This window comes from Mauremys reevesii, linkage group 16 (genome assembly GCF_016161935.1).
Source record: "Mauremys reevesii isolate NIE-2019 linkage group 16, ASM1616193v1, whole genome shotgun sequence".
NCBI classification, from domain to species: domain Eukaryota; kingdom Metazoa; phylum Chordata; order Testudines; family Geoemydidae; genus Mauremys; species Mauremys reevesii.
The window spans coordinates 10,107,372-10,125,861 of record NC_052638.1 but is presented as its reverse complement, the minus strand read 5'-3'; the positions used below and the strand labels follow the sequence as shown (position 1 = coordinate 10,125,861).

The 18,490-nt window shown below is 44.7% G+C and overlaps 1 protein-coding gene across 3 annotated transcripts in view; it reads left to right on the top strand.

Moving 5' to 3' along the window:
* Positions 1–18,490, top strand: part of NUP93 (nucleoporin 93) — a 136,938-nt gene that overhangs the window by 84,024 nt on the left and 34,424 nt on the right. For all 3 annotated transcript variants that reach the window (XM_039503379.1, XM_039503377.1, XM_039503378.1), the window contains exons 4-5: positions 6,401–6,463; positions 9,524–9,652. In XM_039503379.1, coding sequence (XP_039359313.1) covers positions 6,401–6,463; positions 9,524–9,652 — 192 coding nt within the window. The remainder of the gene's footprint in view (positions 1–6,400; positions 6,464–9,523; positions 9,653–18,490) is intronic.

Below are 18,490 nucleotides of genomic sequence, written 5' to 3'. Positions count from 1 at the left end.
AGCAAAGGTGTAACCAATAATGATAGACAGTAGGGCCTCTTATTGTTTCAGTAACCTCCAGGCAGTTTTGCTGTATATTACATGATTCCAGACTGAGCTATCCTGGAAAATAAAGCATGTCAAGGCATACCGATGCTAGGAGTATATTCAAATAGTTATCCGACTCTTTCTTAACTAAAGTAAACCACTGCAAATAGAAATAATTATAAATAAAACAAGATGCTTCATCTGGAGCTTCCATTGCCAATGTATAGAGGCCACCACTGAAGAGTGGCTTTGTTGCCCACTATATAACTTTCTCTCCCACTGTTTACCTGAAGAAATTTCAATGTACTCAAAATCCAGTTATTTTAAGAATCTATAACTGGCCAAAAGCTACTGGTTTAACCCAGTTGGGAGGGGAAAAAAAGGTCACAAACTGTTTAGTTTATTTTCTCCTTTCTTCCCATGCCAGTGAAAAAGGAAACTTTGCCATCCCATAAAAGGCCCCAGTTCACTGAGTTGGCAACATTTGCTTCCTCGGAGGGCTGGAGCAAGTGTTAAAAGTATGGCCTGTTTGGTGGAAGTAATTAAGATCGTTCCATCAGCTAGGTGAGAATCTACTAACCTTATTTATTGCAGTAAATGAAAGGGACTTTCAGTCCTTTATCTGAAGGAGACCACTGAGACACACATGCCCTTTCTCAGCAATAATTAATTTTTTACTGAAACTCTTTCTTTCTGGGATTCAAACGTGAGCAGGAAGGTGCTGACTCCAGTCATTTCAGCCTTCCTGTCAGACAATGAAGGCAATAAAACTAACAGACATCAAATGATTTCAAGCTTTGAGAGAGTAATCAAATGGCACAGATGGTCAAGCTTTATGCCTTCTTGGAGTTCTAGCTGTAAAAATAACCTCTTACGCTACCTCCTTAGAAGATAATGCCTTACAAACCAAGGTTCGGGGTTTTTTGTTTTTTGTAAATTCTAGAAAAACCTTATTTTACTGTCAGTTATTATGGTAGAAGAGCTTACTTTACCTAGGAAAGTGGTCAACATGCCTTAGAATAGATCATGTCGTCTCCACCCTGAAGTCTTATCCAGCTCTCATGTTTAATTTACAAGTTAACTTTTAGGACAGGATTAGAGATTCTTTTTGATCAGAGACTGTAACTACATTACTCTGTAAAGTGGACAAAAGTGAGGCTGGATTATTATAGGCAGGGCTGAGCACTGCATACTATTAAGGTAGTCCAGCACTTCCCATTATAACACCCTGCTTTCAGAAACTTATAAACATGCCGAACTTTAATAATTTGGGCTGAATTTTTCCATGCCATATGTCTGCCTTAGGCGCATTGTTTTTCTTTGAAAATGTCAGCCAAAACGGTTCAGCCATTTCTGAGAACGAGAGTAGAGAAAATACATTGGTTTGCCTACATTAAAAAATTCTGGCAACTTTTTCTTTGAATAGATCTAGTGCCCTCATCTCAGGGACCTGAAATTTGGCAGGGTGGTGGCCTTGGTGTCATGGATGTGCCTTTTGCCATCTGCATGAAAATTTGCCCAGAGCTGGCCAAGTTATGAGCCTTAGAAAAATTGCAATTTGTACATGCTCAGTAGAGACTTGTTAGAGCTTCACAGCTAAATTCCCTGAAGAATCCACCCATCCTGAACTGGGTATTCTGCAGCCTGGTGCTGCAGGGGACTGAGCAGGACTTTCCCTGCAAATGCAGCTCTGGGCTGCTGAGGGCTGGGCATTAGAACTGAGATCAGGGAGACTATATTTCTTGTGCTGTCATGATCCCCATGCTCACACCCAGGCAGTGAGGAGGAGGAGGAAGCTACCTGATACAGATGCAGACGGGACAAAAGCTGGACTCGGGGAGGGGCTGGTATTGGAGGGTCAGGGAGACTGGGACTGGCTGGGGAAAAGGCTGAGATTGGAATGACAAACATAAGTATTGGAGACTGGGACTGGTAGGTGAGGGGAATAGGAAAATGGTATGAGGAGCTGGGGTGGGGAAGAGAGGACGGGGACAGGACAGAAAGGGTCTGTACCCACTAGAGGGCACCCTTCTCCAGAGTCTGGAATGGCACCCAAGATTCCAGTGTCTTACTATTCCTCTGCTGTCCGCAAATACCTGTGAAACCTATTGGCAGAGTGTGTCATCCCCCTTAAATGCTGGCTCTCATAGAAGATAACCTGCTGCTGGTATCAGTTATGCTATTAGCTCACGTGGAAGAGACCTCTGCAGTAGATCTAAAGGTTCCAACCCTGCTGACGACCCATGTGGGTGTCAAATTTGCAACATTATGTAATTTCTGTTCTCCATTTTGCTTGTTTTAAAATTCCACGAAACTGTTCACACACAAACTATGTTAAAAGAATATTATTAAGGTTGCAAAGTCAAGCACTCAAAAACAATCTTAATCATCCCCTTTGTGTGTATGCATTGTGATATAATCTTGAATTACATGATCACATGGTATTTTTTCCAGAGGACCACTGTCAGATTCAGCCCACTGGATGGACATGCCCTGGAGGATGAATCAAGGTTGTGTAGTGAAGGAGTCTGTTGTCCTTAGGGTCCCTGCTTCTTTTTGTTGCAGAAGTTGGAAGGTGTGTAGTGAATGAGGCAGAGGATTGCAGGAAGTCAAAGCATGGTCTCATAGTTAAGGCAGCTGAATGCTGCCCACGAAAACTGGATTCTATCCCTGCCTCTGCCACAACATTCCTGTGTGATGCTAGTCAAGTCACTTAAATGTAACTTTTCACAGGTTGTCACGAGTTGTGTGTTCCTCTTTTTCTGTGGCGCTGACTTGGTACGCTGGGGTCTGATTTGCAGAAGGCTGGGCACTCACAGCTGTGACTGACATCAGTGGGAGCTGTGCTTTGCACATATAAAGTGTTATGTAATGCTATGTACTCTGAATTATCAGGTCCTAGGGGTCTCAAATTGGCACATAAAATTAGTGAAAACTTGATCTTAAAATCAGTGTGCCTCACTTCCCCAGCTGTAAAATTGGTATAATGCCACCCCTTCATCTCACAGGAGTGTTGTGAAAATAAATGAATTAATATTTATGGAGTGCATCTCTCTCCCCCTGCCCCACTCGCATCCCAATCCTACCACCCTCCAGAGAGGATTGTCCTAAAAGCAGATATATGCAAATATTAATCTGTGCTTAAAACAAAAAACCTTATGCCACTAGGTGGCAATGTAATCAACATATAAGGAATAAATAGTAGTAGTAGTAGCTGGTCATCCTTTACATTTTTAATGTATGCCAGTTCTGGTTACAGACCCATATGTAACAAGTGCCAGAACTTATTTTTTGTTAAAACAAAGCATGAATTAAGTAGCTGGGATTAATTCCAACAGCAGCTGCTGGAAGCTCCCCCTTCAGAAGCTGAATGATTAGCTTCCGTTTAACTTAAAAAGTGATTGTAATGTTCCAGACCTGAAGTTTAACATGAGGTACATCTTCATTTTAAATCAATCTGTTTTCTTAGGATAGGCATTGTGAGGTTTATTCCAGGTTTTTAAATCAATAGAACCATATATTCCAAGGCCAGAAAGGATCATTATGGCCATCTAGTCTGCATAATGCAGGGCACAGAATTTCACTCAGTAAACTCTTCATCAGGCCCACAACCTCTGGTTGAGCTAGAGCATATCTTTTAGAAGACTTTCAGTCTTGGTTTTAAAACTTCATGGCAGAGAATCCACTGTATCCTCAGGTAAACTGTTCCATTGGTTAATTACCCTCCCTGTTAAAAAAAAAAAAAAAATTGCACCTTATTTCTTAGCCAGGTACATGAGCAGTCATCACATCTCTCACCTCACCTCCCTTGGGGACAATATTCTGGGCTCTGCTCATATCACAGTAACCGCTTTCCCCCGTGAAATCAATGATCTCCTCCCTTCTGCGCTGATGGCTCTTCTCAGGGGAGTCGCAGACTCTAGTACAGGCCCTGGACATCTGAGTTCACGGAGCTCACAGTGAAAGGAGGAGAGTTGAGCTTTACTCAGTGATGTGAGGAGAGCGTAATTCTTCTCCATTACATCATGATACAGCTCTGTCTGCCACTCCTCAAAGAGAGTTCATTCGTCACAGGAGAAATAGACAGCAACCTCATCAAGAGTCAAAGGGACCTGGGATCTCTAGGGTTACACTCAGCACCTCCAGCTTCCATCCCAGCTCTGGGTCTCGGAGGAAGGGTTTTCTCCGTGAAAAATGAACAGCAGTAACATATGGCACAGGAGGCATGTGACATTCTTTGTAATATCAGCGTCCTCCTGGCAGGAGAGGAAACTTGTCCTCTGCGTGGTATGCTGGACGAAGAGCTTGATATCCTAAAGGCCCTGCTTGTTAAAGACGAGCATTATTGCTCAGAAGGTGCTTAAATTGAAGAGAGAAGCGCTCAAGGAATGACTCCCTGAAGATACCAGCAAACCACCTTGATTAGAGATATTGGAGGGGGGGGGGGTGTTAGCAGAGGAGCCAATCAAAGATTCAGTCCTGCCCCAGTCTGTAGGTGACTAGGGCAGTCACTGACAGCTGTAGTGATAGTCCCCACCCTACAGTTCAAAGGCAGCACACAAGGATCATGTGTCTTGATTTAGCTTTAGAATTTGAAATTCATCCTTCCTGGGTGCTCAATTTTATTTAAAAAAAATCATTCAATAAAGGCAAAACATACGTCACCTGCATGGGCTGTCTGTGTAATGTTGTCGTCAAGTGGCTGGGGCACAGAGAATAGGGACCCTGTTATTGTTATCAGCTAAAGAGTTCTCTAGTGGCTAAACTGGTTCAGGCCGGGATTTGGGGGGGAACTGAAAAACAAGGCTTCACGTTCTGGTTACCTCTGTATGTATGACTTGTATAGCAATTGTCTGACTGTAATACATACACTTGTTACGGTGTGCACACATGCACAATGCTCTGGATCTGTAGCACCAGTGTGTGACTAATCACCCAGAGTCAGTGCCATGTTTGTATTAAAATGCACCCCCTACCCCAAATTAAAAACATAGCACTCGAGATTGTATAAAAATGGCCTCCACCCTGTCACATTGCACACAGCTTTGCTTGTGTAGGACCTATGGCAGATACCCTCCGTTAAGGGCTCAAACATGTGTGAAACTGAGTGCTGTCCTATCCCATGGAAGTCCGTGAGAGTTGAGGAAGTTCAGCACTGCTCAGGAGCCCCTCAGCACTAATTTGGGAATAAGGAGTGGTACTGATTGTCTGCAAGATCTGCGGGGCAGGGACCATCTGTTTGTGGGGTGTGTGTGCAGTGCATAACACAACTGGACTCTGATTCCTGATTGGGACCACTAGGTGCTGCCACTACCACATATTCTTATGATTAGTGCATATAACATCAAAGGTACAACATGCTGAACTCTCAACTCTTAATCTGAGAGCTTTATTCAATTAACGCACAGAGTTTTAAGTTATTCCTATTTTACCAGTCATTGTAATAGATATTTTTAGGGGAAATGAAAGTTGGTTGGTAGTTTTTATTTTTTTATTTTTAAGGCTTACTAATGAGTTGACTCCAAGTCCAGGGATAGCAGACCTGGATGTTTTGGTAATTGGAGATGCGTCGCAGCAAAATTACAAAATAAAGATATGTGAATTCTGCTCTAATAATTCTAATAATTCTGCATCTTGGTTGGTCTTAGTGCTTGCTTCTGAAGGTAATGAGTGAGATCCACCCCAAATCTTTGAAATACTCTTCATCAGCAAGGACATGTTGTCACACAAAAATAACATGCAGGTGCAGGCAAGGTATTAACTGCAATGGCTTGCATGTTTTGCTAATTTAGACTAGCCATGTGAGAGTAAAAAATCATCTGAATAGTTTTTTTAAAAATCCCTTTTTTATGATGTGCTGGGGGAGGTGGGAAGGAGGGAAGAGACTGTTTGCAAACTTTTCTAGAGTGTTTTTCAACTGTTTAGTCATTTTACCCATTTGCAACTAATTTCCTTAAGCTCGTATTCATGCTTTCCAGTTGGCCTCTAAAACTCTGCCCTTGCCTGAAGCTGTGAAGTCCAAACCTTCTTTACTTACTAGGGTCCAACAATCTTATCTCAGCTAGAGCTTTAACCCTGGTTCCTTCAAATGGAGAGCGAGAGGAAGCAGTTGCTGGGACACAAAAGAGAATAGAAGCTGGACACTTCACTAGGATTTAATGCAGATTAAAACAGGGGATTAATGTATTTTCATTTTCACATTGAGCTTTATGGGCATCTTACCTTGAGTGAAATAAAATGACCTTTAAACTCCTCAGGGGTGGATTGGGGAGAAAGCTTCTAGCACTTCTTAAAGTTGAAAGAGCTGAGTAGTGCAGTTTGCATCTGATGTAAGGCTGATTTTCAACTGAAACTGTATTTCTCCTTTCCATAGGGATTCCTGAAGAATGAAAAAGATAATGCTTTGCTGTCAGCCATTGAAGAGTCCCGGAAAAGAGTAAGTTGGAAAGGAGTATTTAAAAAAAAAAAATCCTGAAGGACATTTCTACAAATTAAATGCTGTATTTAGACAAAATTTAAGAGCTTTTGATTCTTTCACAGTGTATGGAACAATTACAAATGGCTAGTACTACTTATTCCTTGCTCTATGAATAGAGTAGAATTTGTTTTCGTGTACATAGCCTTTGAAACTGTAGTTTCAGAAAGTCCTTGCAGTATAATGAGTTTGATTCTGAGAATGTGGTAATTCTGTTAATGAATGGGGTAGCCATTATGGGTTTGATAATAGATCTGAGACACACACAACACAGAGTATTGGACATTAGAACCTCTTTATTAAAGTGGCAACATCCTCTTTGTGACACCGAGAAACACTCTGATCCTTACTTCTTAAGAAATGTCTTGGGGAGGGAGCAGACCCCCAAAATGATAACTTCCCATAAAAGGACAATATGCAGTGAATTCACTGTAAGCATGTCTCAATTTACATGTGCATATGATGAGTTGTGATGTTCTATACATACAGTGAGTACTTGTGTTCAGAGTCCAGCAAGAAATCGTGCTATGAGATTTAACTATTGTGTATATATAACATTCAAAGCATCCTTATTAAATGGTTTGCTTTTAGTGGGTAAATGTTCAGAGCTAAATTCTTTTTATATAAAAATGATATACGCTGAAGCTGTATGCAAAAATATTGCAGCACTGGGTTTCCATATACACACAAACACTTGTTTTAAAACCTAATTGGTATTTCTGTTTAATCATAAAGGTAATGACACCACAGTGGACAATATGGAGCCTAGCTGGATCCAGTCCTGACTATATAAGAGTATTTAATATTATACAATAAGGAAGAAACACAAATCTCATGATCTGCTTATATGCAGGAACCACAATTAAATGTTTGCTGTCAAATGCCATGGCCTTTTATGAAGTCATATATACTGATGTGTGTTTTTTCCAATTGCCGACAGTATCCTAACATTGGGCCATAATGAGATGAAAAAAATTAGTGCAGCCAACCAAAATATTTAGTCACGCACCACAGTGCAAAATTGTGGGTGTATGTGAAAGAGAGAGTTGGATGCAGGAAAGGAAGTGAGATCAGGGGTAGTCAATAGGTGGACGGCGGCCAAATCTGGACTGCCAGATGCTTTTGAATGGACCCTGAAATCTTTTTATTTACTTATTATCATTATTATTGTTATTTTTATATTATGTTCTCTGGACCTTGACTATACCTTGACCAAGAAAATAATAGATTATGCCTAATCTAAAATAATCTCCTCTCTATCTGGAGCTAATGGAGATGTTAGGATATTTCCTGTCTCATTTGTTCGGGGCTACTTGTCACCATCACACCAATAATGAATGGGACTGCAATGAAGCAGCATCTCTTCTCTAGTGCTGTTGCTGAACGAATAGTGAGCAAACTCCTTTCCTTCCATGAGTTTAAAAGTCATATCTGAAGAGCTCAGTCTCTCAGCAGTTTTGTCATTTTAGAGGTAAACTGTCTTCGTTTAGAAGATAAGGTGGTCCCGTTTACTTCCCTGAATTTTGGAAAGGCTGAGAGAATGGGGCAACGTAGGGACTGACCCTGAAAGGTGCTGAGCATGAACTCCATGTGAGTTGTAAGCGTTGAGCACTTTCAGACCGTAAATCATCACTTTCCATGCCTCACCAGGGCCTATTTGTGTTTCTTACAACATTCCATGGCTCCTCCAACACCTGCCCACAGTCCAGTGCCCCATGTTGCATACTGTTGTCCTGGCCAAGGTTAAGGTGGGCTGCCTTCAGCGTCTGTGAGCTCCACTCCTGAATGGGATGCTGCCACGGCACTCCCAGCCTGGCAAGCAGGTGACAGAAAGTGGGAAGTGTTTTTGCTTTGAAACCTAGCTCATTGAAATCCAATGCCACTTCTGTCCTAGAATCCAACCTCCTACCCCACAAGAAGAGTCAATTAAGTCCTAAAGTATCTCTTCCTACAGCTTCTAGGTCTTCAGCAGGCCAAGTGGTTGTTCTGTTATCATCTGCAGTGATTCCCCCCCAAGCAGATGGATTACAGTCCCTGCACTCTGTGTGTTGTTTATAAGACGGAGGCCCTAGTCAGGATCAGGGCCCCATTGTTCTAGGCACTGTACAAACACATACTGTGCCGCTTAGATATCCCGAATTTTGATCTCTCTTCCCTAGTTTTTTCTTTTTAAATTCTTTAGGGGTGAAGTAATAATACAATGAAACCTTTATTTTAACTGGGCTGCCCAAGAGCCCACCAAAACTAGTTGCCTAATAGAGAGGCTGGTTTTTTCAATGTAGATGGAACAAATTTGACCTGGAAACCTTCCATGCAGAAAGTGAATACACAAGGCAATTTCAAATGCTCCTCTAAACCTAAAAGTGGAGCAGATGTTGAAGACTATGATTCCCTTACTTCTATTTAATTGGACAATTTGATACAAAATTAAACCTGTAGTTAAGATTATAAGAAATATTTTCCTCTCTTGGTACAGCAGGTCTGTGGACAAATACTGTATCATCTGTATTTCTCCTCCAGACTTTTTGGCAACAGAAGCTGCAGTTGACACCAGCTGCTGAAAGTTGGGAGTTCAACCAATTCCCTGTGGTGTGTCTGGTAGAGATGGAATGAACCTCAGATCGCTCTGTGTGTTGCATCAGTAATGTACATCTTTGAATGCAAACCTATTAATGTTATTTGTATTACAGTAGTGCCTAGAGGCTCCGACCAGGAACAGGGCTCGATTGTGCAAGGCACTCATTTTACAGAGCTAGACGTGTTAAAATGCCTTCGTTTTGCTAGCCCTTTGCTTGTGTTTGAATCATCAAAAACCTGAACGATAATACCTTCTAAATTATTTACTGCTGGACATTGGCTCTCTCAGTATTTGTTAAACTAGTTAATGTTTTTCTTTTCTTTTGATTCCTGTCTGTGCTTTACTTACAGCAGAACTAGTTAGTGGTTATAATTGATATTGTCCTTTAAAGATTATTTGGTGTTTCTGTGTGTTCCTTAGCTTTAATTTTTCTCTGCTAATAGACCTTTGGTATGGCTGAAGAGTACCACCGAGAATCAATGCTGGTCGAATGGGAACAGGTGAAACAAAGGATCCTTCATACGCTACTTGCTTCAGGAGAAGATGCTCTTGACTTTACCCAGGAAAATGAGGTATTTCTGAAATTTGATAAACATTGTGTGTGGTTCTATACAGTACACTCACAGCTAACATTCCGGTGTTGCTGAATTCAATGGGCATTATTGTACAGATATGATTGTATGAAAAAAGAGAGGCAGTGGTATTTAGTTAAAACCTCTAATGAATTCTAAAGTGACCAGGACTTTTTTAAATGATTTTTATTTACTGAGTGATTTATACAATAGAACACTTATTGTTATTCCCATTTATTATGCAACAGCTTACACAGGTTGGAACTTGTTAGACACATTGATCCCATCAACACCACTGGGGAGAACTTTGCCTGCAGTAATACCAAGACAGCTCTGGTGACGTCATAGTAGCTGTCTGGGTATAACTGCGGGTAGTGTCTAATCCTTACTCTTACCCTGTATCTCTCCAATATCATCTCGTACCAGCCTAGACAGATGGTATTCCTTCTACCTGCGTGGGGGAGGGGACCAGCTACATTCACTTGTTTGATTTGGCATGGGCTGACTTGGAGAAATCAAATGAACGGGGAAGTGTGGGAGTGTGATTTGGGTCAGGAGGGTTTTATCCTCCAAATGTCTCTGTGCTGAGACCAGTTTAACTGCAAGCTGCCTCTAATTCACATGCTTCAAACAGCAAATGTCACAGCTTGGGCTCCTATTGAAGGTGCCATTTTCTACGGAGGTTGGTGTTTTATGCTTCTGAGACCTCATCTGTATGTTTGTTCAATGCAAATTAATTAAAATGAATAAAAGAGTAACAAAATCATTTAAGGAAACCTTGATACAGACTTATGTGCAAATAAAAAAAAATTACCCAGTATATTCTTTTTTTTCAAAAACTTGACATTGTGAGTAGAACAGCACACAGCTGAGCGTAAAGCTATGGTAATGCTACTTCTTTTGTGCTGGGAGCACCAGGCCAACCTATGTCCCTGGAGTGTGCAGTTACATCCCAGCCCACCAGCCCCTGTTCCATGCAAAACTATAACCTTGAAGAGGAGAAGCAGCGTATTACTGTGCTTAAAAGCCTGAAAACAGTCCTGGTTTTTTTAGCCTTGCTTTTTTTTCCTCCTCTCTTCTGTAAAGCTGCTGCTCATTGGAGCAGTTGATGGCACTGCAAACTGTGGGGTATTATTTTTTAAAAAAATACTGGTGTTAATGGGCTATGGTCTGTATGGGGATTTGGAAATAATTAAAAGTTGTTAATGAAATGTTCCTCTTTGATTGCTGATCTCTTAAATATAGGTTAATCCAGTTAATACATTTCTTTTTATGGAAACACCCTCCCCCTGGAAGGTATTTTACTGGTGCTTTACTGTGGTTTCCCAGCAGGCTGTCCAGCTTTGCTGTATTAGGAATGGCAAATCATGCAAGCTAAACTAATTTTAAAACTAGGCAAGACCATCCCATTGTCTACAGACTCCCACGTCACAAGACTCGGAAGCTATTCTGGTATCTTCCAGCATCTTAATTTTGTTTGTGTGTGTATGAGAGAGAGATTTAAAGTTTTCTTTTGCTTTTCTTTGAAGCATCAGCTATTGGCTGCTGGCAAAAGCTGGATACTGTAATTAGTAGCTCAACGGACTGCTCTGATTATGGCAAATCTTGTCTTCCAACGTCTCTGATATCAAAATGGACACCAACCTCATCCAAGGCACTTAAGACACAGAGTGACATCTAGGTGGAAAGAGATTTCCCCCGGTGATTTTTGTGAATGAGTTTTATAGAATGATAGTGCAGATCCAGTCTCTATACTCCACTCTCCCCTTCAAAGCTCTTGTGGTATCAATGTGTCATTTCAAGAGCATTTAAAATCCTTGATATATTCCAGTCCTTGCCTTGAGAAGTCAAAGGTCTGAGAGGTTTGAAGTGCATCTACTGTGTTAAAAGCCGGTTATCTAACCTCCCCACAGCAGGTTGTTCTTCTAAAGCCTTGTTCCAGTCAAATACGTTTTGTGTGTGTGTGACACAAACAGACCCAGCGTGTAGAATATAGCAGAGACTTAATTGATATCCTTTGGAGATGCAGAATCAGTTGAAAAGGCACAGCTCCAAACACAGCAGGAGGCAAGCCAGCCAGTGAGCCAGTTCTCAGGCTTTGGGCAAGCCAATTTGGGCAGACTGAAATACCAATACATTACTCATGGAAATAGACCAATTAACAGGCAAAGCTTACAGTTCAAAGAAGCCAGCACAGGACTTGCTTCTGAATCCTCCCTCCCACCGCCAACTATTTCTCCCCAAAAAACATGTTGCATGGGAAATGGGAGGAGATCTTGGGTTTTGTGTTACCCATCTAAGCCTGGTTGCGTGTTCCAGAACTGCTCATGTAATCAGGCCACTTCACATTAGCTCGTAGGCTTTTCTTTTGGCCTGTCATTTTGAGCTGCTGCTTTTTGGTCTATCCCGGATCCTCCCCTCCTGTTGTAAAGCTTTGCTGTCAAGCTGCCCGTTCCTGCAGTGATGAAGAGGCACCACTGCTCTAAATCTTCCTTCGGCCCTGTATAGCATGCCTTCACATTCCCTGAGTTCTAGGACTTCGTGATGCTTTCAGGCAGCACTGCACAAAAATGGGAGTATTTTGATGGGTGTTCTCCCATCCAGGTCTCCTGCACAGTAATATACTGTGTCTACTGGCCAACCATTTGGAGCTCTGACAAAATGTCTGCCCAGGTTTCTGCTTACAAATGTTCATATGCATATGAGGTTGATGAATAATGCATCTTTATAAGCATGTGGTTTGGTGCACAGGTGAAAGTAAATCCTCGGCTGAGTACAAATGAAGGAAGAATCCTTTGAAAAGGCAGCACTGTAGAGCAAAATTAATTTTAAAAGAGAAGCGTGATGAGAGTGCCGTCTAATGGCAATTTTTGGAAATGGATACTTTTGAAAATAAATATTGCAGTCTCAGAAAAATCTTTTTAAAGACCTAAATTCTTGGCAGGAAGAAACAAATGAGTTATGAAAGCAGAACAAACCATTTAAATCGTAGGACACTACATAAACATAAGGGTGGGGATGTGCATATACATATTTCTCCAATTCATTCAACACACTTTCTCCCTGTCTTTCTTTTCCTGCTACTGTTGCATTTAAGATAACAATATGTGTTGCCTTATCAACTGCTAGTCTTTCTTTCTTCTTCTATAATCTCCACCCTTTTAAATATTTGATCACCTCTGCCCTCCTGCCTGAAGAATCCTAAATGACCCCCTTTCCCCATTTCACAGTAGAAATAGCTCTTTGAGGTTGCTGGTTATAAAATGACAGCTTGCACTGTGCTCTGTTGTTCTATTTTGGGGCAGGGAGTGGCAAGTGCCCTTTTTTCCATGTTAACTCGTTGACTTTAGTGTCCGCTTCTTAAAATGAGCCTAAAAGTGCTGTCTTCAATTTCCAATTCAGTTACAAGAGGTAATGCTGCTGTTCTTTGAGTGCTTGCTCATGTCGATTCCAAGTAGGTGTGTACGCACTGTGGGCATGGTCGTCGGAAGGTTTTTCCCCTAGCGGTACCCGTCAGGTCGGCTGTGGAGTCCCCTGGAGTCACACTTTCATTGTGGTGTATATAGGTCCCTGCCGACCCGCCGCTTCCTCAGTTCCTTCTTACCACCTGTGACGGTCATTGGAACAGCTCTTCTCTTGCTACGGCAAGCCATCCCCTAGTGGACTTTTCTTGTTGTACTTGTAAATAGTTGAAAACTTAGTATTAGTTAATTCCAGTAGTCCATAGTTAGTTTAGATAAGTTTTAGTTGGGGGTTTTCTGTCCCACCACGTTTCCCCTCCCAGGGTCTGGGGCATGCCTCGGTCTTGGGTTCAAACCGTGTGGGTCCTGTCCAAAGCCTTTACCAAAGGGAGACCCACACAACTCCTGCTTAAAGTGTTTGGGGGAAGCCTGTTAGACTGAGCAGTGCAAAATCTGCAGAGGCCTCCACCCAAGGACTAAGAAGGAGAGGGAGTTTAGACTGAAATTGCTCCTCATGGAGTCTGCCCTTTGTCCCCAGGCGGCGTCCGACCCCAAGCCCAGCACTTCGGTATAGCGTGCGCTGGCCTCGGTAAGAGAGGCTGCGGCACCGAGAAAGGACTTGGGCTCCAGGGACCCTCGGCACTGCCATTCCCTGGCACCAAAGATCACCTCCAGTGCGAGTGCCCGGCACCGCTCCCATTTGCCAATCCCGCACAAAAGAAAGAAGACCGACAGAAAGGCAGCCATTGCTTATGATGCCATGGCCACCGCAGTGGCAGGCACCGGCTCAATGGCCCTTCTGGACCCCATGGGTCTACTGCCAACCCCCAGGGCCAGGGTCCAGATCCTTGCCGGTGGTTTCAGAGACATGGGTCTCTCCATAATCGTCATCTTTAGCCCGGGAACCTCTGTGAGGCCAAGAGATGGGCATGCAGGCTGCCACTGAGACCCGGGACGGTACCGAGACTATCACGGGCCCAGAAACCAGCACTGCTCCCTGCACCACGCAGGTCATTTCAGTGCAGGGGGATCCCCACGAGCCAGAAGTCAGAAAGACCTGATGCCTCCTTGGGCATCTCCCTCATCCTCCCCTGATGAAGCAGTGGCAGGCATATCCACCAGCTGCCAGCCATGGACAACAGAGCCCACAAAGAGTTGCTCAGAAGAGTGGCTCAGAATTTGGGCATGCAGGCAGAGGAGGTGTTGGAGGAGACTGACCCCATGGTTGACATTCTCGTGCCTGAAGGTCTCTCGAGGATGCCTTTGCCCCTCATTAAGACATAACACTGCTAAAGCGTTGTGGCACATGCCCACCTCTCTTCCCCCCCATGGCCAAAGGGGTGGAGAGGAAGTATTTTGTGCCTTCAAAAGGGTATGAGTACCTAGCTGGGCGCACTCATGGTGGAGGCTGCCAACCGAAAGGAAAGGTAAGGACAACTGGGACCAACTCCTAAGTCCAAGGAGGCGAAGAAGCTGGATTTCTTCGGTAGGAAGGTGTATTCTACCAGGGGGCTCCAGCTTCACATTGCCAACCAGCAGGCAGTCGTTAGCTGCTACAGTTTTAACTCTTGGAACATGTCCAAATTCAAGGAGCTACTGCTGGTGGACTCTCGCTGGGAGTTTTCTGCTGTCCTCAAGGAAGGCAAGGTAGTCGCGAGGATCTCCTTACAGGCTTCTGTAGAATCAGCAGACTCGGCAACCTGGACTATGTCGACAGCCGTAGCCATAAGAAGGAGCTTGTGGCTTCAGGTGTCGGGACTACCGCACGAAGTCCAGCAGACAATTCAAGAATTGCCGTTCCACTGTTTAGGGCTTTTCTCGGCGCAAACAGACTCTAAGATCCACAGCCTGAAAGACTCATGGCCACTCTGAAGTCCCTGGGGCTTCATATGCCTGCCCCCCAGAGGAAGCAATTTAAGCCACAGCCTGCCCTTGGCTTCTACCCTGCTCCCCCTAGACAGGACTATAGCAGGAAGTGGGGCAGGAGTAATAGATGGAGACCCTCTCAGTCCTCCTCTAACCAGGGCCAGGGTTCAGCAAAGCAGCCCTCAGCCTCCAAGCCAAACTTTTGAAAGTGTGCATGGGGGGCGATGCACCAGTTCAGATCCCAGATCCTTCCCCTTCTTTCATGAATCGTCTATCCCATTTCTACCATGCTTCAGCACAAATCACTTCAGACCAATGGGTCTTGAGCATGGTAGAATTGGGATATTCTCTGCAATTCTGTTCCCTCCCTTCTTCCCCGTCCCTCTTCAGGGACCCTTCTCACAAGCAACTCCTCATGCAGGAAGTGCAATCGCTCCTACTACTCAAGGCGGTAGAGGAAGTCCCTCTAGAGTTCAGGGGCAGGGTGTTCTATTCCCGGTATTTCCAAATCCCAAGGGTGGACTCATACCTGTTTTAGACCTGCAAAACCTCAACAGATTCATGAAGAAGATAAAGTTCCACATGGTCTCCTTTGCTTCCATTATCGCCTGCCTGGATCCGGGGGACTGGTACACCACCCTCGACTTGAAGGACGCTTACTTTCACATGTCTATAGTTCTGTCCCACAAACGGTTCCTCCACTTTGTGGTCAACAACACTCACTATCAGTTTACGGTTCTCCTCTTTGGCCGCTCGTCGGCCCCTGGAGTGTTCACCAAGTGCATGTCAGTCATGTCAGCCTTCCTGCAGAAACAGCAGGTGCAAGTATTCCTGTACCTCGATGACTGGCTAATCAAAGGCCACTTCAGGGCCCAAGTGGAGGCCCATGTGAGCCTAGTTCGGATGATGTTCCACAGGCTTGGCCTGATACTGAATGCAGCAAAGTCGACCCTAATCCCTACTCAGAGGATAGAGTTCATCGGAGCTCTCCTGGGCTCCGGTCAAGCCAGGGCATTTCTTCCGGAAACTCGCTTTCTCACCATGGACGCCATCATAGACAAGCTCGGGCGATACTACAGCGCGAAATTGCCTGAAGCTGCTCGGCCATATGACTGCCTGTACGTATGCAGTACAGCACACCAGGCTGCAGGTCACCCCACTTCAGGCATGACTAGCCTTGGTGTACAGGCCGAACCGAGACCTCCTGGATAAGTTGGTCACACTCACTCTTCCAGTTATTGAGTCCCTCAGGCGGTGGCTCGACCTGCAAGCAGTATGTGCGGGAGTGCCCTTCTCTGGGCCCCAACCCTCGCTGTCTCTAGTAACGGACGTGTCAGCGATGGGTTGAGGGGCGTACTTAGGAGAATCAGGATTCGAGGTCTCTGGTCTCAAGCTGAACTTTTGCTTCACATCAGCGTCAGGAGGGTTGGCCTTGCTTGCCAGATATTTCAAACCCATCTGCAGGGTAGATGGGTATCAGAATTGACAGACATTACAACAGCAATGTTCTATATAAACAAACAGGGTGGTGCTCACTCCTCTCCCCTGTGTCAGGAAGCCCTCAAGCTGTGGGACTTCTACATTGCCCACTCCATACATCTGCAGGCATCGCACCTTCTGGGCTCTCAGAACGAACTGGACAATCATCTCAGCAGTTCCTTTCACAACCACGAGTGGTCCCTCCGCCCGGATGTCGTAATCAACATCCTCCAGAGGTGGGGATTTCTCGATCTAGAGTTGTTTGCAACATGGATCAACAAGAAGTGTCAGCAGTTCTGTTCCTTCCTGAATCACAGCCCTGGTTCACTCGCAGATGCCTTTCTCCTCCCTTGGGAGGGATACCTGCTGTACTCATTCCCGCCTTTCCCGCTCGTGCACAAGCTCCTGCTGAAGGTCAGAAGAGAGGAACCATCGCTGTCTTTATAGCGCCAGCATGGCCACGTCAACACAGGTTCACCACACTTCTAGACCTGTCAGTGGACACACCTATAACACAGCCCCTGATCCTGGACTTGATCATGCAGGGCCACGGCCACCTCCAGCATCCCAATCTAGAGTCTCTCCACCTTACAGCATGGAATCTCTGTGGCTAAACCCCTTGGAGCTCGCATGCTCAGACACCGTTAGGGAAGTTATCCTTGGCAGCAGAAAACCATCCACTTGAGCCACTTATCTGGCTAAGTGGAAGAGATTCTCAGTCTGGTTTCTGCAAAAAGACACTCAGTCATTACAGACATTGATTCCCATTATCCTGGACTATTTACTACACCTGAAACAGCAGGGCCTGGCAGTGTCATCAATAAAGGTGCACCTGTCCGCCATCTCGGCTTGCCATCCCGGTTCTGCTGGCCGGTCAGTATTCGCTAACCCCATGGTTGGCCACTTCCTCAAAGGACTAGGTAGGCTGTACTCCCACGTAAGACAGCCAATCCCCCCCCCCCCCCCATGGGATGTCAACCAGGTGCTGTCAAGGCTGATAGGCCGGCCCTCCTTTTGAGCCCCTAGCAACTTGCTCTCTCCTCTGCCACTTTCCAGGAAAAATATTTTTAGTGGCCATAACTTCTGCCAGGAGGGTGTCTGAGCTTAAAGCCTTAACCTCAGAGTCCCCTTATACTTTTTTATTGTTTTTATTTTTAAACAGGACAAGGTACAGTTGTGGCCGCATCCAGCCTACCCCCCCTCCCTAAGGTAGTTTCACAATTCCACGCTAATCAGGACATTTTTCATCCAGTTTTCTTCCCTAAGCCACATGCTAGTAACTGGGAACGGATGCTCCACTCCCTGGATGTCAGATGAGCGTTAACTTTTTACATTGAAAGGATGAAGCCATTTTGAAAGTCGACACAGCTCTTCGTTGCAATTGCTGAGCGGATGAGGGGGCTCCGAGTGTCGTCCCAAAGGATCTTGTCATGGATCATGGCTTGTATCAGGGCATGCTACGACCTAGCAAAGATACCTGCTCCAGCATTGACAGCGCACTCCACAAGGGCACAGGCTTCCTCGGCAGTGTTCCTGATGCAGGTCCCCATTCAGGACATCTGCAGGGCAGCAAGGTAGTCATCAATCCACACCTCTACATCGCACTACGCCATTACTCAGCAGGCTAGAGACGATGCATCATTTGGCAGAGTGGTGCTGCAGTCTGGGACTTGGTGAACTCTGATCCCTCCTCCCGGGAACTGCTTGGGAGTCACCTACTTGGAATCAACATGAGCAAGCACTTGGAAAAAGAAAAAACAAACGGTTACCTACCTCTTGTAACTGTTGTTCTTCGAGATGTGTTGCTCATGTCCATTCCAAGACCTGCCCGCCTATCCCTCTGTTGGAGTAGTCCAGCAAGAAGGAACTGAGGAGGTGGCGGGTCGGCAGGGACCTATATACACCGCCGTGAAGGTGTGACTCCAGGGGGCAGCACAGCCGACCCGACGGGTACCACTAGGGGACAAACCTTCTGATGACTACTTGGAATGGACGTAAGCAACATATCTCGAAGAACAACAGTCACGAAAGG